The sequence below is a fragment of the Plecotus auritus genome, assembly GCF_963455305.1.
Source record: "Plecotus auritus genome assembly, chromosome: 13".
Taxonomy (NCBI): Eukaryota; Metazoa; Chordata; class Mammalia; order Chiroptera; family Vespertilionidae; genus Plecotus; species Plecotus auritus.
In genome coordinates, this window is record NC_137779.1 from 4,946,790 (window position 1) to 4,964,441 (window position 17,652).

A 17,652-nucleotide genomic window follows, 5' to 3' on the forward strand; every position below is an offset into this window, starting at 1 on the left:
TACCCTCCGGCTCAGGCTGCTCCTGCGCAGTGACTGCTTACCTGCGTGCCCTTAGATGACCTTCCCAAGCCTCACCTCTCTCATTGGACAGCGGGGATAACGAACAGCTCATTAGATTGCCTTGAAGAGTCACTGAGATCACACCTGGCTCATAGCAAGTGTGCAGCCGCCGTTAGCTACTTGTATCAGGATTACACTGGACAGTGCTCTAATTTAAATAAATCTTCCCACCTTCAGCATAGAACCTGTGCACAAACGTCGCTCTTCGCAACATTTCCCCTCGGAAAACAAACGGTTCCCCCCGAACCTGCGCCAAACACCTGCCCCTACGAGGTGCCAACAACACGGGACAAGTTCCTTTGTGTGAGTGGAACACAGGAGGACGCAGCTAGTGAAACAGTAATGGGAGGGATAGAGGGGCTTCGCCTTTAGAAGTATGTGGTGGCCTCTGTAAGTCTAAACCTGTTATTCTTTAAATTTATTTTTTAATTACAGTTGACATACAATGTATATTAGTTTGGGGTTTACGATGTATTGATACGACTGTTCTTCAAATAAAGTTTATTTTTCAAAGAGTGTGTGATAAGCCCTAGCCGGTTTGGCTCAGTGGATAGAGCGTCGGCCTGCAGACCGAAGGGTTCCAGGTTTGATTCCGGTCAAGGGCACATACCTCGGTTGCAGGCTTCTCCCCAGCCCAGGCCCTGGTCGGGGTGCGTGCAGGAGGCAACCAATCCATGAGTTTCTCTCACATCGATGTTTCTCTCTGTCTCTCCCTCTCTCTTCCACTCTCTAAAAATCAACGGAAGAACATCCTCGGGTGAGGATTAACAATAAAAAGGGTGCGTGATAAGAGCTGGGGCCGGCAGCAGCTGCCTGGGCCCCCATCTCTCGGCTCTCCTTTCACTCGCGGGCCCTCCTGGGGCTGCCTCTGATGGAGCCAGCAGTGCTCAGTAACATGAGGTGCCTGAGCCCCTCCCCTCCCCCCCGGCCTGGCCAGTCCTGGGAGCAGGCCAGTGAGGGACTCTCAATTAAGCAACAAAAGAGTCCGTGATAACGGGATTCTAGACCCAGCTCTCCCGTAACTCATGGATTGGCTTCCTCTTTGCAGCACAGCAAACAGCCCCAGAGGAGCTCTGGAGCCTAGTTCCTCATCTCTAAAAAGTGGGGCGGCTTCCTCTAGCTCAGTGGTTCTCAACCTCCCTAATGCCCGACCCTTTAGTACAGTTCCTCATGTGGTGGTGACCCCAACCATAAAATTATTTTCGTTGCTACTTCATAACTGTGATTTTGCTACTGTTATGAATCGTAATGTAAATATCTGTGTTTTCCTATGGTCTTAGGCGACCCTGCTAGCGGTTCTCAACCTGTGGGTCCTGACATTCAGGGGGAATGAAACGATGGCTCAGTGTGGGGCTTAGTCAGGCCTGGCAGACGTCCTGCGACAGGCAAGGGTGGGAGAGAACAGTTGTTTGCCGGGGCGCAGGGAGCCCCGGAACCGAAGTGGCCGGATTGCCCTGCGAGGGGCTGGGAATTTGCTTGTCTGGAGATCTTTGAAGGAGACAATGGTTAATCTGAGGCCCTCACCAATAAGAGAAAGAGGGTTGATGAAACTGTTTTCTTTAGGGTGGAGAGCTAAGCAGCTGTTTCCAAATGCATTCTTGTTCCTTCCGTTAGGTGCTCCCTGAAGGGCCACAGTCCAAACGCCCTCACCTAAGAAACCTGCGCGGTTGCTTGCCAGGAATGCATGTTCCCGGCAGAGTCCCATCCCAGGCGGCCTCCCGGGGCCTCCGGTAATGCGGGCTGCGTGCGCGATCACCGATCACGATCACCAATCACCGGAGGGAGGAGTGGCCATGCCAGAGCTGTGCCTGAGGGCGCTGGGGGCGCAGGCGGACGAGGCTCTCCAGGCCTCGCCTCCCCAGGCGCACTGCGGGCAGGAGGCCCCCAGGGTGCAGGCTGGGCGCTGACGGCACTGGCTGCCTCTCCTAACCTGGCCTGTCCTCCGACTTCCCATTCCTCACCCACTTCAGTCACCCTGGGACTGAGCTGGTGCGCCCGGGCCCAGGGGGCTTGGTGATAGATGGCAGCAAAGGGTGGGACAGGAATCCTGCCTTGGTGGCACATTAGTCTGGGGGAGGAGGACATTGCCGAGTGATGTGGTGGAAGGTGCCAAGGGCAGTGGTAAAAGCAGTGCGGGCCGTGAGCCCAGCGTGTTTCATCCTAGGAAGGACTGTTTCAGTCTCAAAGGAAGAGGGAGCGGAGTCATGGGGGGACAAGGAGCAGCGAGAGCCTGTGGGGCCTGTGAGGGAGCCGGGGAGCCGGTGGAATCCTAGAGCTTTGGACCGGAAGTGCCCTCCGGAGTCCTCTGCTCTCACCTGGGTCCCCAGCTCGGTCTCTGCTGGAGCGTCGCTGCGGAGGGGGAACTATCTCCTCGGTTTGGGGCCAGCAGTGTCTGGTCGCTGGAGGAAGTGGCTCTCGCTAAGAAGGCTGTGTGTGAGGGAGGGAGAGCGGAGGAGAGGACAGGAGCGGGGAGAAGGGGGAGGGGAGGGGAGAGGGAGAAAGAGGCTCGTCATGTTCACCTTAGTGAAGCCTTCTGTGAACTTAGGGTGCTAGTGGGGCTCTGCCTGCAGGCCCGGGGGCCAATGCCGCTGACTGGTTGCTCCTGGAGTTAAGCTGGGAGATGTAGTCATGGTGGATGGAGCCCGATGTGCTGGCTCCAAGGTCCAAGGACTCCAGAGCCAACCTGCACAGAATGCGATCATGTGAGCAGACTTTGCCCTGCCTAGCAAGAGCTAAGCCACGCCTTACAGCATCCTGGACACAAGTCAGCGCTGCGCTGGAAGCCAAATGAGAACCCGGAGACCATGCAGAAGTGACTTTTAAAGGCCTTTCAGTGCTTGCTAAGCCACCGTTTCAGCAGGGGTGGCAAGCCTCGTTTTAAGCAAACCCACTTGTAAGAGGCCTGCGGTCCCTCCACTGTGCGCTTGCGGGGCCACCTGGAGCACCGTGGGGACAGCGCTGAGGGACAGCAGCCTCCTCCGGGCACCAGCACCCGCAGAGCCCCGCTGACGCCCTCAGATCTGCAGGCTGGCTTCTGAGCAGGTAGGAGGGATTAGAAACACTAGGCACACATTAGGAATTAGAACTACACCGCATTCATTTGTTGCAAATGAGAAGCCACGTAGGTGGCCCTAGTATGCCATAAAAAATAGTTCTTGCAAGCGAGTTCTGCTAAGTAACTGGGATAGCGTTTCTTTTTAAAATATTTAGAATTCAGTAGGAACCCCCAAGAAAGTTGATATCAACTTCGTGGCATGTTTTACTTAAGGAACAAATGAAAACTGACTGAGTTAAACAGGGAAACCAAGTGGATCCATTTGCAGAATCATAATCCCAAATATTAGTTTATTTACCAAATTGCAAATCAAATTAAAGTCTTCACCAAAAGTGACAGAATCAGTTTGAATGGGACTGAAAATTGTGGTTTACAGGAAATTAAGACAGACTAGCACAGTGGAGTGGAGAAAACACTGGTTTTGGATTCAGAATACCTGGTGTCAACATAAACATTCAAACCTGCAGAGAATTTTTGTGAGTTTATTTGAGCCAACTGTTGACAATTGCCAGGAAGCAAAATCTCAAGGGATTGAGATAATACTCCAGAGAACGGCAGTTCAGAACAGCGGTCGCCAACCTTTCGGACCTCACGGACCACCAGGGGTCCGCGGACCACAGGTTGGCAACTGCTGCTTTAGAAGACTTAAGTGGATTATATGAAATCCATTGGCGATAGGTTAGGAGGCAAGAGAAAGCAAAGGGGCGTCCCTCTGGGAATGGATAAAAGTAAAGTGATAAACACATAGGTGGGTACAGTATAATTAACAGTCAATAATCCTATATAATAAAAGGCTAATATGCAAATAGACCAAACAGTGGAACAACTGGAACTGAACAGACAGTCACTATGACGTGCACTGACCACCAGGGGCCATGCGCGGAACATGGCGGGCATCAGCCCCTGCAGGATGGTGGAGCAGGTGAGCGGGGGCGCCAGACCAAGGCTGGGCACCAGTCACTGCCATCGGGGCGAGCCCCTGGTGGTTACTGAAAATTCTTTGCTCCCACCGCGGTCCCGCCCGGTGCTTGCACCTGCTGCTGGCGCCAGCCACACTCGCACCTGGTGCTGGTGCCAGAGCCGCCACTCGAACCTACTGCCAGCGCTTGCACCCACCGCTGGCGCTGGCCCCAATTGCTTGTTGGTGGTGGGAGCGGGGCTGCTGGCAGACAAAGGACTGGGGGCCGTGGCGGGAGGGACTGGGCCAGGGCGAGGAGGATGGGCCAAGACTTGCCCCTGTGCCTCCTGCAGCCTTGCAGCCCATAGTTCCTTTCAAGGTGCACGAATTCGCGAACTGGGCCCCTCCCCTAGTGATCAATAACAATAAGGGGATTTGTGATCTCCATGATGCCTGTGCTTTGAGAGGTCCGTTAAAAGAAAATTACTTTGACATTTCAAAGGTATGTTATCCTCGATGCAAAAAGTCAGGCTTAATTAAGGTGCAAATTGACCTTTGTCAGGGAAGATTCTAGTCTAGGACATGACTACCCCCACCACCCCCCATAAACTGCTTTTAGCTAGAAAGTTTTAGTTTCAGACCATCCTATGTGGTTACTTTAGTCTCTGAGTTTGTAAGGCCTCCCTGAGCTTGCCAGGGTTAGTGTGTGGCCCCTTTTCATCCACGGGGATTTGAATCACATCTTGATGCCTAAAGTTCTTAATCAACCTGGGCCTCAGTTTCCCTACCTCTAAAATGCGGAAAATGACCCTTACCGGATAGGATTTTGGTAAGATAGGATTTTAAATGAGAAAATGCAGTGCGTGGCTCAAGAAATTTTACCGAAGCAAATTTCCATTTGGTTCAAGTCCTCGCTACGCTCAGCTTTGAACTGAAAGCCTGAGAGCTTGGGGTTGATTATTGACAGATACACTCTCCTGAGGAGGATGGTGCTGCACAGTTGTGCACACGACAAGTAACACTTAAATGCATTAGGGCAAGTTCGCACAGAAAGGAATTCTGTTTGGGTAAAGCAAAAAGGCCTTTTCAGAGCAAGGAACCATCCAGTCATATCTTTTGTGCCAGCCTCCAGGGTCACATGTTGGAATTCGTTCCAGTGAGGTATTTGTGTTTGATTAGCTTCTTGCTTTGTGTGGGCTTATGGGGGAATTAGATAGAAAGCATGGGTTCCCACAAAAGCAGGAGGAGTGTTTGGACTCCTTGTGCCATTTGACTTTTAATTATTCTTGGAGGTAGAAATGAGGCAGGATAGAAAGGGGAAAATCCGACAAGCGGAATGAGGAAGCAGGGTCCCACCTTCTCTCGCCAGCACCACACCCAGGGGAAACGGTTAATGGCAGGAACCCCTGGTGGTCCGTGGTCTTAGAAGTCACAACAAGGCTCCCTCCCAACCAGAGGTGGAGACAGAACTTGGAACCACAAAGCTTGGCGACAACACCCCACCCCACCCCACCCCCACCCCACCCCCACCCTACCCCACCCCCACCCCACCCCCACCCCACCCCACCCCACCCCCACCCCACCCCCACCCCCACCGTGGGAACAGTAAAATCCAAGAACTAATTAATTTTGTGAGCAATGCCCTCCCAGTTTGGCCCAGGCCCCCTGTGGGGTGCTTTTCGTTTCTTTCACAGCTGCGCCTGCACCCTGGCCTTCTTTCTCTCCACCTGAATGAATCTTGCTTTATTCTCACTCCGATTCGTCCTTGACCTCTTTCCTGGGCGAGTCAAGGACCTGGAGGCCCCTGGCCCCTGCGGAGGCCGGGCCAGCCCAGGTGCAGAAGTGGCCCAGTAACAGAAATACGACTTCCACAGGGTGTCTCATTTATAGAAAGCAGTTTGAGTTCCAGCCTTATGACCTTGGTCCAAGATTTATCTCGCCTGTGCCTCAGTTTCTCATCTGTGAACATGGGAGGGACCGGCTGGGAGAAGAATGGGCATTGTACTGAACACCCCGTGTTTCTCTCAGGCCTATAGTCCTCAGGATGGTCTATTGCTCAGACAGGTTTCCAGCCCCGACAGTTAATACGTCTTCCGCTCACTTCAAGGGAGTGGTTGAAGGTGTGAACAATGAAGTGCTTTCTTTCCTGACAACCAAAGCAACAAGGTCACTCAATGGTCAGTGACATGTCATGTTAATGGGGACCATGAAGTTACTCGACAGGCGTCTTCCTCAAAGAGTGTCACCTACTAAACTCAATTAATTGAATACAAGTGTTCATACGTGTAAAGGAACAATCTATGTTAATGAACCTTTTTTGTAAAACAAGGATTTTTATTCTGTGATCATTCCAACTCACACATTTAAAGATAATCTGCATTTTCATACACAAGGATCGCTTAAAGCAAATTGCTTAAACCTTTCCAGTTCATAGGCTCAGAGCTATAATGGAGACTCTAGGGCTCACTCAGCATAACCAATCCCCAAATCCCAGCTTCAGGTACTAAAATGCCCTGCAGCCCATGGATGGAGGGGGATTGTGAGGCCAGTCTCAGCTTCTAGAGGAGGGGAGGGGGGCAGGCGCTGGGCTTGCAAACAGGACAGCTCAGAGCACAGCGGGGGAGGGGGGGCGGGCACGGGCTCTTCATGAGAAACCGGAACATGGGCAGTGTGACTTCCACCGCCCCAGAGCCCCGCCAGACGCAGAATTGTACAGGAATGAACGATTGCCAGGTGCTCCCTCAGGTGCTAACGCTCAGGTGCAGAGGGAAGCTGCCAGCGCTGGCTCCAGGGGCCGCCACAGGAAATCCTCGCTGAGCCAGCCCTCTTGAGCTCCTTCCTGTGTCATAAGAAAACAGTTCTCTCTTTTTTTTTTTTTTTTTTAAATGTAAAAACGAATCTCCCCCTGGTGCTTGGCACACTTGCTGTTTTACGTCATCAGAACAAACTGGGCAACGTTTACAATCCAGCGCTACCGCTCGGGCGATGCGGGAGGCCCGTTCTGCTCAGCCCTGGAGGCAGTGGGAAGCGGGCTGCTGCTCGAAGCAGCTCCCCATCTGGGTCTGGGTCTGCTGGCCTGTGAAAGGCGGCTACTTGCCTGACGTGAGCGAGGGGGTCTGGTCAGAAATAAAAGGCTCCATGGTGGCTCTGGACTCGAAAGGAATCATTTCCTACGGCTTTGGAGCCGTTCTCCGTGGCGAGTTCAGCTTCAGTTCCCGCTCCGCGTCTGGGCCTCTGCATACAAAGCCCTTTATCCCCGCGAAGCCCTCCCTGTTCACATGTGAGCTCAGTGAATATCTGTTTGAAACAGTCCCGTGTCTCCGATTTCTAATTCCCAAACCAGGACGCACAGTAGAGGTCAGGTGACGGCCAGACCAGCTCTGGGAAGCCTCTGCCCTTGGTCCTGGAGCTCTGTGCTCACCAGGATGACTCCCTGCGCACAGCTGGCTCCGGCGTGCCCTTCCCAGGCCTGGAGCATAGCCTGCGCGGCGAGTGCGTGTGGAGGGGCACCTGGAAGAAGGTTTATAGTCGATGTGACCTCTGGCTCTCATTTCTCACCCAACAGAACACCAAGATCCAGCGAACTGTTCTTTTTGTAATTCCAGGAATGCCCCGCACTCTGCGTTGTCAGTGGTGGGCGCTCCTCGTCCCCCCGGTGTCTGGTGGGAGTGGGCTTCTTGCGATGTCCCAAGAAAAAGAACTTTCTGAGGCTCGCATGGGAGGATGAGTGCATTGTAGGAAGCTTTATTTCTGTGGAATTAAACCCCTGAGCTCCCGAGGTCCGATTTCCCTCCGTCCCACCCAGGAGAACTTTGGTCTGTGCCTTCAGCAGGGCTAGGGTTACAGCCACGGCCGAGTCTCGTTCCAGGTTGGAGCTGTGTCCAGCCCGGCACCAGCGGGCTTAGCTTGAGCTCCTGCTGCAGCCGCCAGTCCATTGCATGCAGGCCACATGCAGGCCACATGCAGGCCACATGCAGGCCACATGGCTATGGCGGGGACACGGCAGGAGCAAACCAAAGGAACCAGAGCCAAAAGCCAGGAGCCACAAGGGCAAGCTTCTGTGGTTGGGGGATTATGTACCCCCCAGTTTCCACAGGCTTGCAGTGGCCCTGCCCCTCGAGTCCATGACCTCTGCTCCCAGGTTTGACTGACAGGCATCTTCCCTAATGACGCCAACGTCACTGCGCACGCACCCGTCTCCCCTTTGTCGGACCCCCTGCCCCAGGTGATTTGCAGGGAACAGCTGGTGGCTCCCTGGGGAAGGGGAGGTGCAGCTCCCTGGTGAAGCTGCCCGTTTACCAGGCCTGTGATGTCTGGCCTCCCTGCTCCTTCCGGTTATGAATAACTCGCTAATCACAATGTGTCACTTGCCCACGTGGTCCCTCTGCCAGGACACAGGCCCCAGAGCTCTCCCTGGAACACGGCTCACCTGGCCTGGAGCTGCCTCCTCTGAAGTCCTCTGGGCGCACACCGCACCTGCTAGGCTTCCGCTGAGCGGACTTGCTTACCCGTCGCAGCTCTTGCGCTGGCTTTCCGCTTCTCCCTCCCCCGGGTCTGAAGCAGCCAAGGCCACGGTCACCTCTGACAGGCATTTGAGGATTATTTTGTGAAATAAATGAACAGTTTTACCGAAACTTTCAAAAACCCTTTACGGTACCCAGTATTCTGGTGTGTGTAGAGTTTGGGCTTATTAAATATTTTTGATTGATTTGCTAGATTACCAGGTGCTACCACGCTTCAATTTTCTTAGCAGATACGGGCAGAATTTCATTGTAAGAGTCATAATCACACGGGTACATTTTGTTCATTTGAAACATACATCTACCAACAATAAAAGACACACACACACTACACGCGCGCGCGCACGCACACACACACACACACACACACACTACTTTCCACATTCCAACTCCAGGTCCTAGAACAGAGTTTAACATGCCGTTTGAGAGGAGACAGACGTCTCTCACTCATTTTGCTGCCTGGTTTCTGGAAAGAGCAGTGCCATTGTGCGGCCTCCATTTATTCATTACTGCTTCCCCTTCACTGCGCAGCCACTGCAGCCCCCCCCCCCCCCCCCCCCCCCGGAGCGGCTCTCTCAGAGGCTCAGTGACTTCACTACAGAATGGGGTAGAATTATAGCAGGCGTCCTCCCTCCTGGCTTCATCGCAGCATTGGCACCATCTATCTGTTTGAAATGTGGTAAAATGGAAAAGCATGATTTTCAAAGTGTTAAAGAGCCAGTTCAAATGTGAGTACCTGTGTGAACTTGGGGCCAGTCACCTTTAAACCTGTCGTCATCCTCCAACGGCACTTTCGATGTCGGTTTTGGGTGGTTGGGAGGGCAGATGGGATTCTGTGTGTGAAGCACGGAGCCCTCCCTCGGCCTCCATCATCGCTCCTTGGTTTTCTTCCCGCTGACATCTCTGAAGAAATCTCCACTGGCGTTTCTTTGCCTTGTCCACCTCTCAGTCCACATTTTTCTCCTGCCCCTTTTCAGGTTTTCTCTGACCTGAACTGCGTGCATATAGTTGGTATTCTGAAAGTATGGACTGATTGATAGCAGCCTCTGAACTGGCCTCGTGGGTCCTGCCTTCGGCTTCTCCTGTACATGTCTCAGACTGTCACCAGGACTGATGTTCTTCGTTGCGGGTCAATAATGTCACGCCCCCCCCCCCCAAAAAAAAACAAAGCAAAGCAAAAAAACGAAACCTGAATAGCATCCATTGTCTAAAGAATAAAATCTAAGCTGTAACACTCACTGCACGCCGCCAGCCTCAGCTCCTGTGTCCTCCATGTGCCCGGACTTCTCCGATTTTCAAAGCCTCCCCATGAGTTTTATGCCTCAGTGCCGTTACCCACACTGTTCCTGTGTTCCAGAATGCCCATTTCTTCGTTTCCACTGAAATTCAGGCTGGAGGTCTCAAATGCCAGTCCTCCACACGCCGGCCTAGACCAGCTCTTCCCCTCTGGCTACGATGCAGCTCTTTCTACTCGAGTCCTGGGAGCACTTCCCTTTTGTACTTAATTAACTGCTTGCCAGGCTGCACCCCACTCACACACGGTCTCACTCGCTCTGTGCCACCCGCACGCCGCACGCACGCACTCAGGAGCTCGCACCATGCTCTAGCTTAGCAGCTCCTTGGAGCACTCGACTGAATTGAAATTCAACAGGAGCAGCCCTGTTTCCCAGCAAGGGTCTTGTACAGGAGCCTTAATTGGGTGTAACCGGGACAGACACGGAGAGCCCTTCCTTTGTGCCAGTGCTTCTTAGGGCAGGACACTGCTCTGCTCACAGCAACCCCAGGAGGCACGGAGACAGACTAGAGAAACCCGTGGCCGCCAACCTGTCAGACCTCACGGACCACCGGTTGGCAACCGCCGAGTGAAATAACATCCCCAAGTCAAACACCAGTGAGTGGAGGAAGGGTCTAAAACTCCCATAGCACGCACTTCAGTGGCCTGGGCACTTCATCACCAACGGGTGGTGCAGAAGCATCTGGGGCCTCTTCCGAGGAGAGCAGCAGGTACCCGGAGCGCGCCGCCTGCTTCTAGGGTGTGCCGGGGGACGGAGGGAGCCGCTCAGCACGCCTGTGCCAGCCTAGTTTGCACAGACTGTCCTTGTAAGATTTAGAGGACACCCGTGCTGTCGGTCTGCGCCTCAGTATCCTGGTGTCAAGCACAGGCGCAGCGAGTGTTGGGCAAACATTGTTCTTTGACTCCTACGCGTTTTGATGAGCAACAAACCAGGGAGGCGTATCGGTGACAGTCATCCTGGGGTGACGTCACTGCCCGCCCCGGCCCCTGCTGAAGGCCAGGGCAGCTCTGTGGACCTTGTGCACCCCCCGCTGCGAGGTCCCCCGCGCCTCTGTCCTCAGGCCTGCAGCATCTCCCCTCTTCCTCGGAAGGAGGAGCTGGGCAGGCCGCTGTGTTTGTGTAAACTGTGTTTCCAGCACCCTCTGCCTCCTCTAGCCACAGGAATGAATTCTGAGCTCCCCTCTGACTCCTCAGCAACCCGCTCCTCCCGGGAAGGGAGCTGCGAGGGAGGGGTTGAGGCATCCACTCTCCAATATGCCCCATGCCCATTCCTTGCCCATCCATCCCTGTATTTCTCTCTCACTATGCAAGATATGAAAGCTGCTTGTGGGGGTCAGGGAGGTGCCTAGTATCCAGTCATCAAAATGTCTGGGGCCAGAAACATGTCCGTTGAAATGAACTTTGTTTTAGGCATAAATGAACTGCTTTTTTTTTAAGAGAGAAAATCTGGGTCTCACAGACCCACCATGATAGGGCGGGGCCTGGGCCCAGGCACCTGTGGAGGGTGCAGAAGAAGCTACTCCAGCCCTGCTTGGGCACCCGTTCCAGTCCTTACCTGGCCTTCCCCTCCCAAAGGTGTCCCGTCTGCGCCGACGCTCCCACAGGGAGCTGCACACAGACTCCTTTCCTCTCGCTCAGCAACAGGAGAGCCAGAGCACGCATCTGGCCAGCCTTCATTCGGGCCTGAAGACAGTTGACACGGCTCTGCAGCACCCTTCGCACTGCCACCATGTTTCCCATGTTCCCTCCCCCCCCCCCTCCCCGCCCCGCCACAGCAACAAGCTCCCCACACGGCTGCGCCCGGGGGGCCAGACCTTGGGATTGGCCATTCAGATGTGGTGGGACACAGACTGTGCTGGGAGGTGCCTTGCACACAGTATTGGGGGACAGTCCTGTCTGTGCTGCTCATGATCGCCTGCCCTTGGTGTCCCCAGAGGTGGGGGGCCTGCCCCTGTCTCTCCCTCTCCCTTGGATGCGCACCCAGGACAAATCAAGCGTCACAGCTGTTACTTTCACTTCCGTCCCTGCTGGACGGTTCAGCTGAATAATGGCTGTGCAGCTCGTGGGCCTCCAGCAGGAACAGACAGGTGCCGGGTGTCCTGTGTCTGCAGGAAAGGCAGCCTGAACAGCTGAGAACAAACAACAGTTGCCTGGTAATATGAACTCCTCGCATGTAAAGTCAGAGGCCGGGCGGCCCGTGGGGGAAGGGGAGGCCAGGTTGTGCTGGCCACCACCTGTGTGGGAGGCCAGAGGTGAGGTCCGTTTCCCAGGGAACCAGGGAGTAGGCTGAGAGCCCAGTGTGGGGGAGGGGGGAGGGGGAGGGAGAGGAGGAGGCAGGGCTGAGATTCTGAAAAGGTTGTAGAAACTCTTTGGTCCTGATCCCCTCACACCAGCTGCTTTGGGAAATAGTTTTTCAAACTTTGCACTTCCATGTTTGCAGTCAAATAACTGATGTACGAGATGATGCACCCACTGACTCAGGGCTGGGAAACGCCGGGGCTACGGGGGACCTGCTTTCCAGAGCCGTGCCCTTGTTGGGATTTGGGCTTCTACCTGCCTCAGAGGACCCGGTTCGCGCTGGCGTGGTCTTTGAGGGTTGTTATGTACACCCTCGCGTGAAGTCCTGCCTTCCTCCTGGGAAGGTCAAACACTGTGCATGGAAGCCTTTACAGAAGCGTGAGGTGCTATTCAGACAAACCTGCAGACCCTGGAGTCCAGGAGCAGACAAGCAAGGTGCCTGCGGTCCCAGCACAGCGATGGCTCCCGGAGGCGGGGCAGCTCTGCCCTGAGGGTCCCTTCATCACTGACTTGCTGGCGCCACAGTAAAAAGTGAGCAGACACAGCAGGGCAGGGCGCGGAGGATGTGTTTTGAACAGGTTTTAACGGATGGACAAGGTATGGGCCGAAGCGGAGAGGGAGTGCAGGTGGAGGTGAGCAAGGAGGGTGTTGGGGCTGGAGGTGCTCTGGGCATCGCTTCTCAGCCACGTGACGCCATTTCAGCTTTAGCTGGGAGGAGGCGTTCCCTCAGGCCACGGGAAACGTAAATGATCATTCTCAGCTGCTGCTGCCGAGGCTTACGTTAATCTCACAGGATTTTAGCTTTTAGGTCCAGAGTCTATCGTGGGTGGAAAAGTGGCTGAAGCGGGTGGGAAGGAGCTGGCGACAGTTCTTCCTTTCAACAGGCATGCATTTCAGTCAGAGGGCTGGCCCGGCTCAGTGGCTGAGCGTCGACCTATGAACCAGGAGGTCACGGTTTAAGTCCTGGTCAGGGCACATGCCCGGATTGCGGGCTTGATCCCCAGTGTGGGGCGTGCAGGAGGCAGCCGATCAATGATTCTCTCTCATCTTGATGTTTCTATCTCTCTCTCCCTCTCCCTTCCTCTCTGAAATCAGTACAAATATATTTTTAAAAATAAATAAATAAGATCGGAGTGCTCACCGTGAACTTCAGTGGGGCCCGCTCCCCTGTGACCCTCCCTTCTCCCAAAGACCCAGAGAACCTATTGGCCCCTCTACTGTGGACCCTACTCTTTCGTGTGTTGTTGGGGCTTCCCGTGGAATGGTAGTATCCCAGCTTCCTGCTCTCCTTACACACCCGAGCCCCGTCTCCTCCCCAGCCAGCCGCCCTGACCTGGGAGGCTACCAGAGCCCGCAAAGCACTGTCCCTGGAGAACAGCCAGGCGCTGAGCCACCCCCGGGGCCTGGTGTCTCCGTTTTGCTCGGGATCCTGGGATCCTGACGTTTGCAGTTACAGCTCAGCCTCCTTGTCACTCCCGGAGCTGGAAGGAGTGTCCTGCTTCTGGCCAGGCCTGGCACCTGAGGGGGAGGGGTTTCTCCGTTCTGCCACATCCGGGAGCTAAAATAGAGCCATACTAAACGCCTTGACAGCGCTGGGGCCGGATGTGGAGACTCAGAAATGAGATGGAGCTGACGTTTTGGGGAGTCATTTATGGCTGGGCCTGGCCTTTGCTTTTTAGCCACAGCGTCTCTCTCCTGGGCAAAAAGGACTCCCGTTTTGGCCGCCCCGGGAGGATGGGCAGTGTCCGATGCCTTCACTCCCCACGGTCACTGCAGGGAACGCGGGCCCGGCCAGCCGCCACCTCGATGTCCTGCTGGACTGCAGGGACCTGTTTTCTCGCAGGGAGTTCTGTGACCTTCGGGGTGTGATTTCCCTCGGCTTTGGGGCCCTGTGAGATGATCCCCTGAACTTCATCCTGGCACAGAGGCTGGGCACCGCCTCCCAACCAGAAGCTGGCCTCACGGGCACAGGGGAGTGGTGAACCGGCGTGTGGTTAATGGTGATTCTCCTGGGCGCCTCCTGGTCTGTTTGAAAGCTCCTGTCTCTACTTCCTAGTAGGTTCTCCTTTGCAGGACTTTCTGGAGAGGCAGATGCGCTGCGCGGGGAGTGAGGAGAAAAGGCCATGAGCCTCTGCCCTGGTGGGTGTGGCTCAGTTGGTTGAGCATCACCCCAGTCACCCCATGCACCAAGCAGTTCTCTGCTGATTCCTGGTCAAGGCACCTGCCTGGGTTGTGGACTTGATCCCCAGTAGGGGGCCTGCAGGAGGCAGCCGGTGTTTCTCTCTCCCTCTCTGTCCCTTTCCCTCTAAAAATCAATGAAAACACTTTTTAAAAAAATATATTTTATTGATTTTTTTACAGAGAGGAAAGGAGAGGATAGAGAGTTAGAAACATCGATGAGAGAGAAACATCAGCTGCCTCCTGCACACCTCCTACTGGGGACGTGCCTGCAACCAAGGTACATGCCCTTGCCTGGAATCGAACCTGGGACCACCCAGTCCGAAGGCCGACGCTCTATCCACTGAGCCAAACTAGTCAGGGCAATGAAAACACATTTTTTAACAAATGGTCCATTTTAGACTCAGTCTTGACAGCACTAATAGGGTGGATCACGTCTAGGGCCAATCTCTAAGGCTGGTACCTGGGTCCAGGGCGTGAGTGGGCAGCACAGCGTGGGGCACAACAGGACTAACCCACACTTTCTAGGGTACGTGATGGGGGACATACTAGACTTTCTGTGACCCAGTCCATCCCCTCGCAGGCACATTCGGAATTGACTTGTTCCCCAGGAATGCAAAGGGCGCCCCTTAGCTCCCTGGGCCCCGGGGCTTTGCCGCATGCTTTGCCTCTGGATGCTCGCCCCCTAATATGATTCTTGGCTTGGGATGGGGACATGGTATTGACAGGGTAGCTCAGGAAGTGCAGGAATCAGCTCCTTTTCCTACTAGTCCTGTGTGCCCCGTGTCTTTCAGACCCTATGTCTGTCCTTCCTTGGTATGTCTGTCTGTCTGTCTGTCTGTCCCACAGACCTGTCCTTGGGAAGCAGCCTGCAGTAACTGTCTCCCTTTGGCTCTGCCAGGCATCCTGTGCCTCCGCCTGCACCCCAGGTAGTTCAAAGAAAGCACCTTGCTTAGGAGAAGAGAGCCCGGGAAAGCCCCGAGCTGCCCCTCAACCCTGTGCCATGGGCGGCCTTGGCGCGTGAGGGCTTTATTCCTCCATGATTTGTCCCTTCTGCTTGCCCGCGCTCCCCCCCCCCTCACGTGCCCTGTGTCTCCACGCCCGCCCCCGCCCCCCCGCCAGAAAATCAGGGGGAGAGATTTATGAGCGCTGCCGGCCAGTTGTCTGCGGCTTTGAGAAAGTTTGGTTGGAGACTATTGCATTAGCGGGTTGGCGCGGCCTTCACCGCGAGTCCCTGCGCAGCTACACCAGCGTCAGAGCCAGCGCTGGCCTTGCGGGACAGTGACCTCCTCTCACCCCCTCGCCACCCCTGCTCCTCCTCCTTTATTTTTATACAGCGTCTCGCTTCCTCTCTCCCCCCTCCTCCCTCCTCCGCCTCTTCCTCCCGCTCTGCCTCCTGCAGCGCCCAGCCCGCTCCGCCGGGCCCGCCGCGCGCGCACCGCTGAGAGTTTGCCGACCGCCCCCGGCCCGGCTGCCGAGTCCCGAAGGCACGACGCCCGCCCGCGCGGGAGCCGCGGAGGAAACCACCCAGCGGGCGCGGAACCCCGAGGGCGGGCCGAGGACCCGTGGCAACTTAGACTCGGCGCCGCCGCCCTGCGCTCCCGCCCGCGGCTCCCGGAGGAACCGGTCTCCCCGCAGCTCAGCCCGCGCTGCCACGTGAGCGCCGAGCGCCGGCAGGGAGCGCAGCCGGAGCGGCGGGACCCATGCCGGCGGCCAACCTGATGGAGAGCCTGCAGCCGCCCGCGCTGCAGGTGCCCGGGCCGCAGGGCGCGCCCGAGGGCAGCGCGGTCTGGTCCAGCGCGTCCACCCCCTCGCTCCGCCGCCGGCGCTTCAAGCTGCGCCGCGCGAGGAACGTGCTGGAGCGGAGCCTGGAGGCCGGGCTGGCGCGGGAGCTGCCCCTGCCCGGCGGCGTGGCCCCCGGCAAGGAGCTCCTGCAGCTGCCGGCCATCGAGATCACGCCCTCCAGCGACGAGGACACGCCGTGGTCCAACTGCTCCACACCCAGCGCGTCCCCGCGCCGAAAGCGCTTCCTCCTCCGCAAGTGGCTTCGGCTGCGGGAGCGGAAGGAGTGCGGCGAGAGCAGGTACGTCCGGTCGCCGCCTTCCTTCCCTACCTCCCCGCTACCCCCAGCCCGGGGCCCTGGGCACCCCGCGGAAACTTAGGGGGAATCAGAAGCCCTCACCCCACGGAGCTTCGGGCACCCAGGCGCCTGGCACCAGGCTGGCGGCACTTTAGCTTCCATTCTTGCCACCGTCTCCCCCGGGCCCAGGCGGGCGATGGCTTTAGTGCCCTCTGTCTGTCTACCTGACACATTTGCGAGGGCTTCCCGCTGCATCATCTCCCTGATCCTCACAGCAAAACGAATAACGCAAACCACCGCAGGTAATTCTTACTGCTTCCCATCGTGCGCTGTCATTATGGTGAGCACGCCACTCTCTCTCATTTAATCCTCACACTCTTTGAGTTAGGGCCTCTATTATTCCCATTTCGCAGATGGAGACAGCAGGAGGGGAGAGGCCTTAAGTGGCTTCCCCTTAGACTTGTATTTCTCCTATATACTCCACTTCAGTGTTTATTCTTATTTTATTGGGGCGCGGCAGGTTGCCTTTCTTGGGTCTTTAGACCTCTAGGCCTGCTCCAGGCCACGGTGGTGTGTGCCCGGGTCAGTGTGGCATCTGAGGAGTGGCATCTTCGCTTTCCCTGCACAGAGAATCGTATAGAAAGCACAGGCCAGCTCTACCCAGCCTTGCCGGGAGCTGTGTGGTGGAGGATCGCCTCCTCTCGCTTTCAGACTTGGGCCCTGCCTCCAACAGGGTGTGCCCTGGTGTGGAGTAACTGAGCAACGGGCCACCTTCCCTGGGACTCCTCTCAATCGGATCAATTTCCTTCACTTACTGGATGTTCCTGTGAGCCCAGTCTGTATGAGCTCATGGTGGTGTGCTCCAGGAGAGAGTTGGGGAGGGCTGGGTAGAATGAGGGGATGTGGAAGTTGAGAAGCTGGGAGGAGCCTGGGATAAGAAATTAAGACATGTGAGTTTCACTGCGTGGAAGAGATGGAACCATGCGTGCCACGTGGTACTGATTGTACCAGAAAGACAGGAGAAAGGAAGGAAGAAACTCAAACCACAAGTGTGGATGGGCTGCAGGAAGTGCAGGGAAAGGATGAGGTGGGCCTGCCAGCGGGAACGGGAGGCACCCAGGACAGAGTGGTAAGAACAGGTGAGGCAAGAAAAAGGTGGAAAGTATGAACAAGAAAAGGGCAGTAAGTACTTACCTACCAACAAGTGACTCTAAAAGCTGAAATAAACAACAGGCAGAACAGAAACAGACTCATCCATGCAGAGAGCAT

The 17,652-nt window shown here is 55.7% G+C and overlaps 1 protein-coding gene across 8 annotated transcripts in view; it reads left to right on the forward strand.

Moving 5' to 3' along the window:
• Positions 1 to 17,652, forward strand: part of GRAMD1B (GRAM domain containing 1B) — a 255,635-nt gene that overhangs the window by 81,987 nt on the left and 155,996 nt on the right. For 6 of the 8 annotated variants that reach the window (XM_080650482.1, XM_080650488.1, XM_080650489.1 and 3 more), the window contains exon 2: positions 15,706 to 16,386. The exons of the other annotated variants lie outside the window; for them this stretch is intronic. In XM_080650482.1, coding sequence (XP_080506608.1) covers positions 16,007 to 16,386 — 380 coding nt within the window. In that variant the 5' untranslated portion in view covers positions 15,706 to 16,006. The remainder of the gene's footprint in view (positions 1 to 15,705; positions 16,387 to 17,652) is intronic. 8 annotated transcript variants of the gene reach the window in all.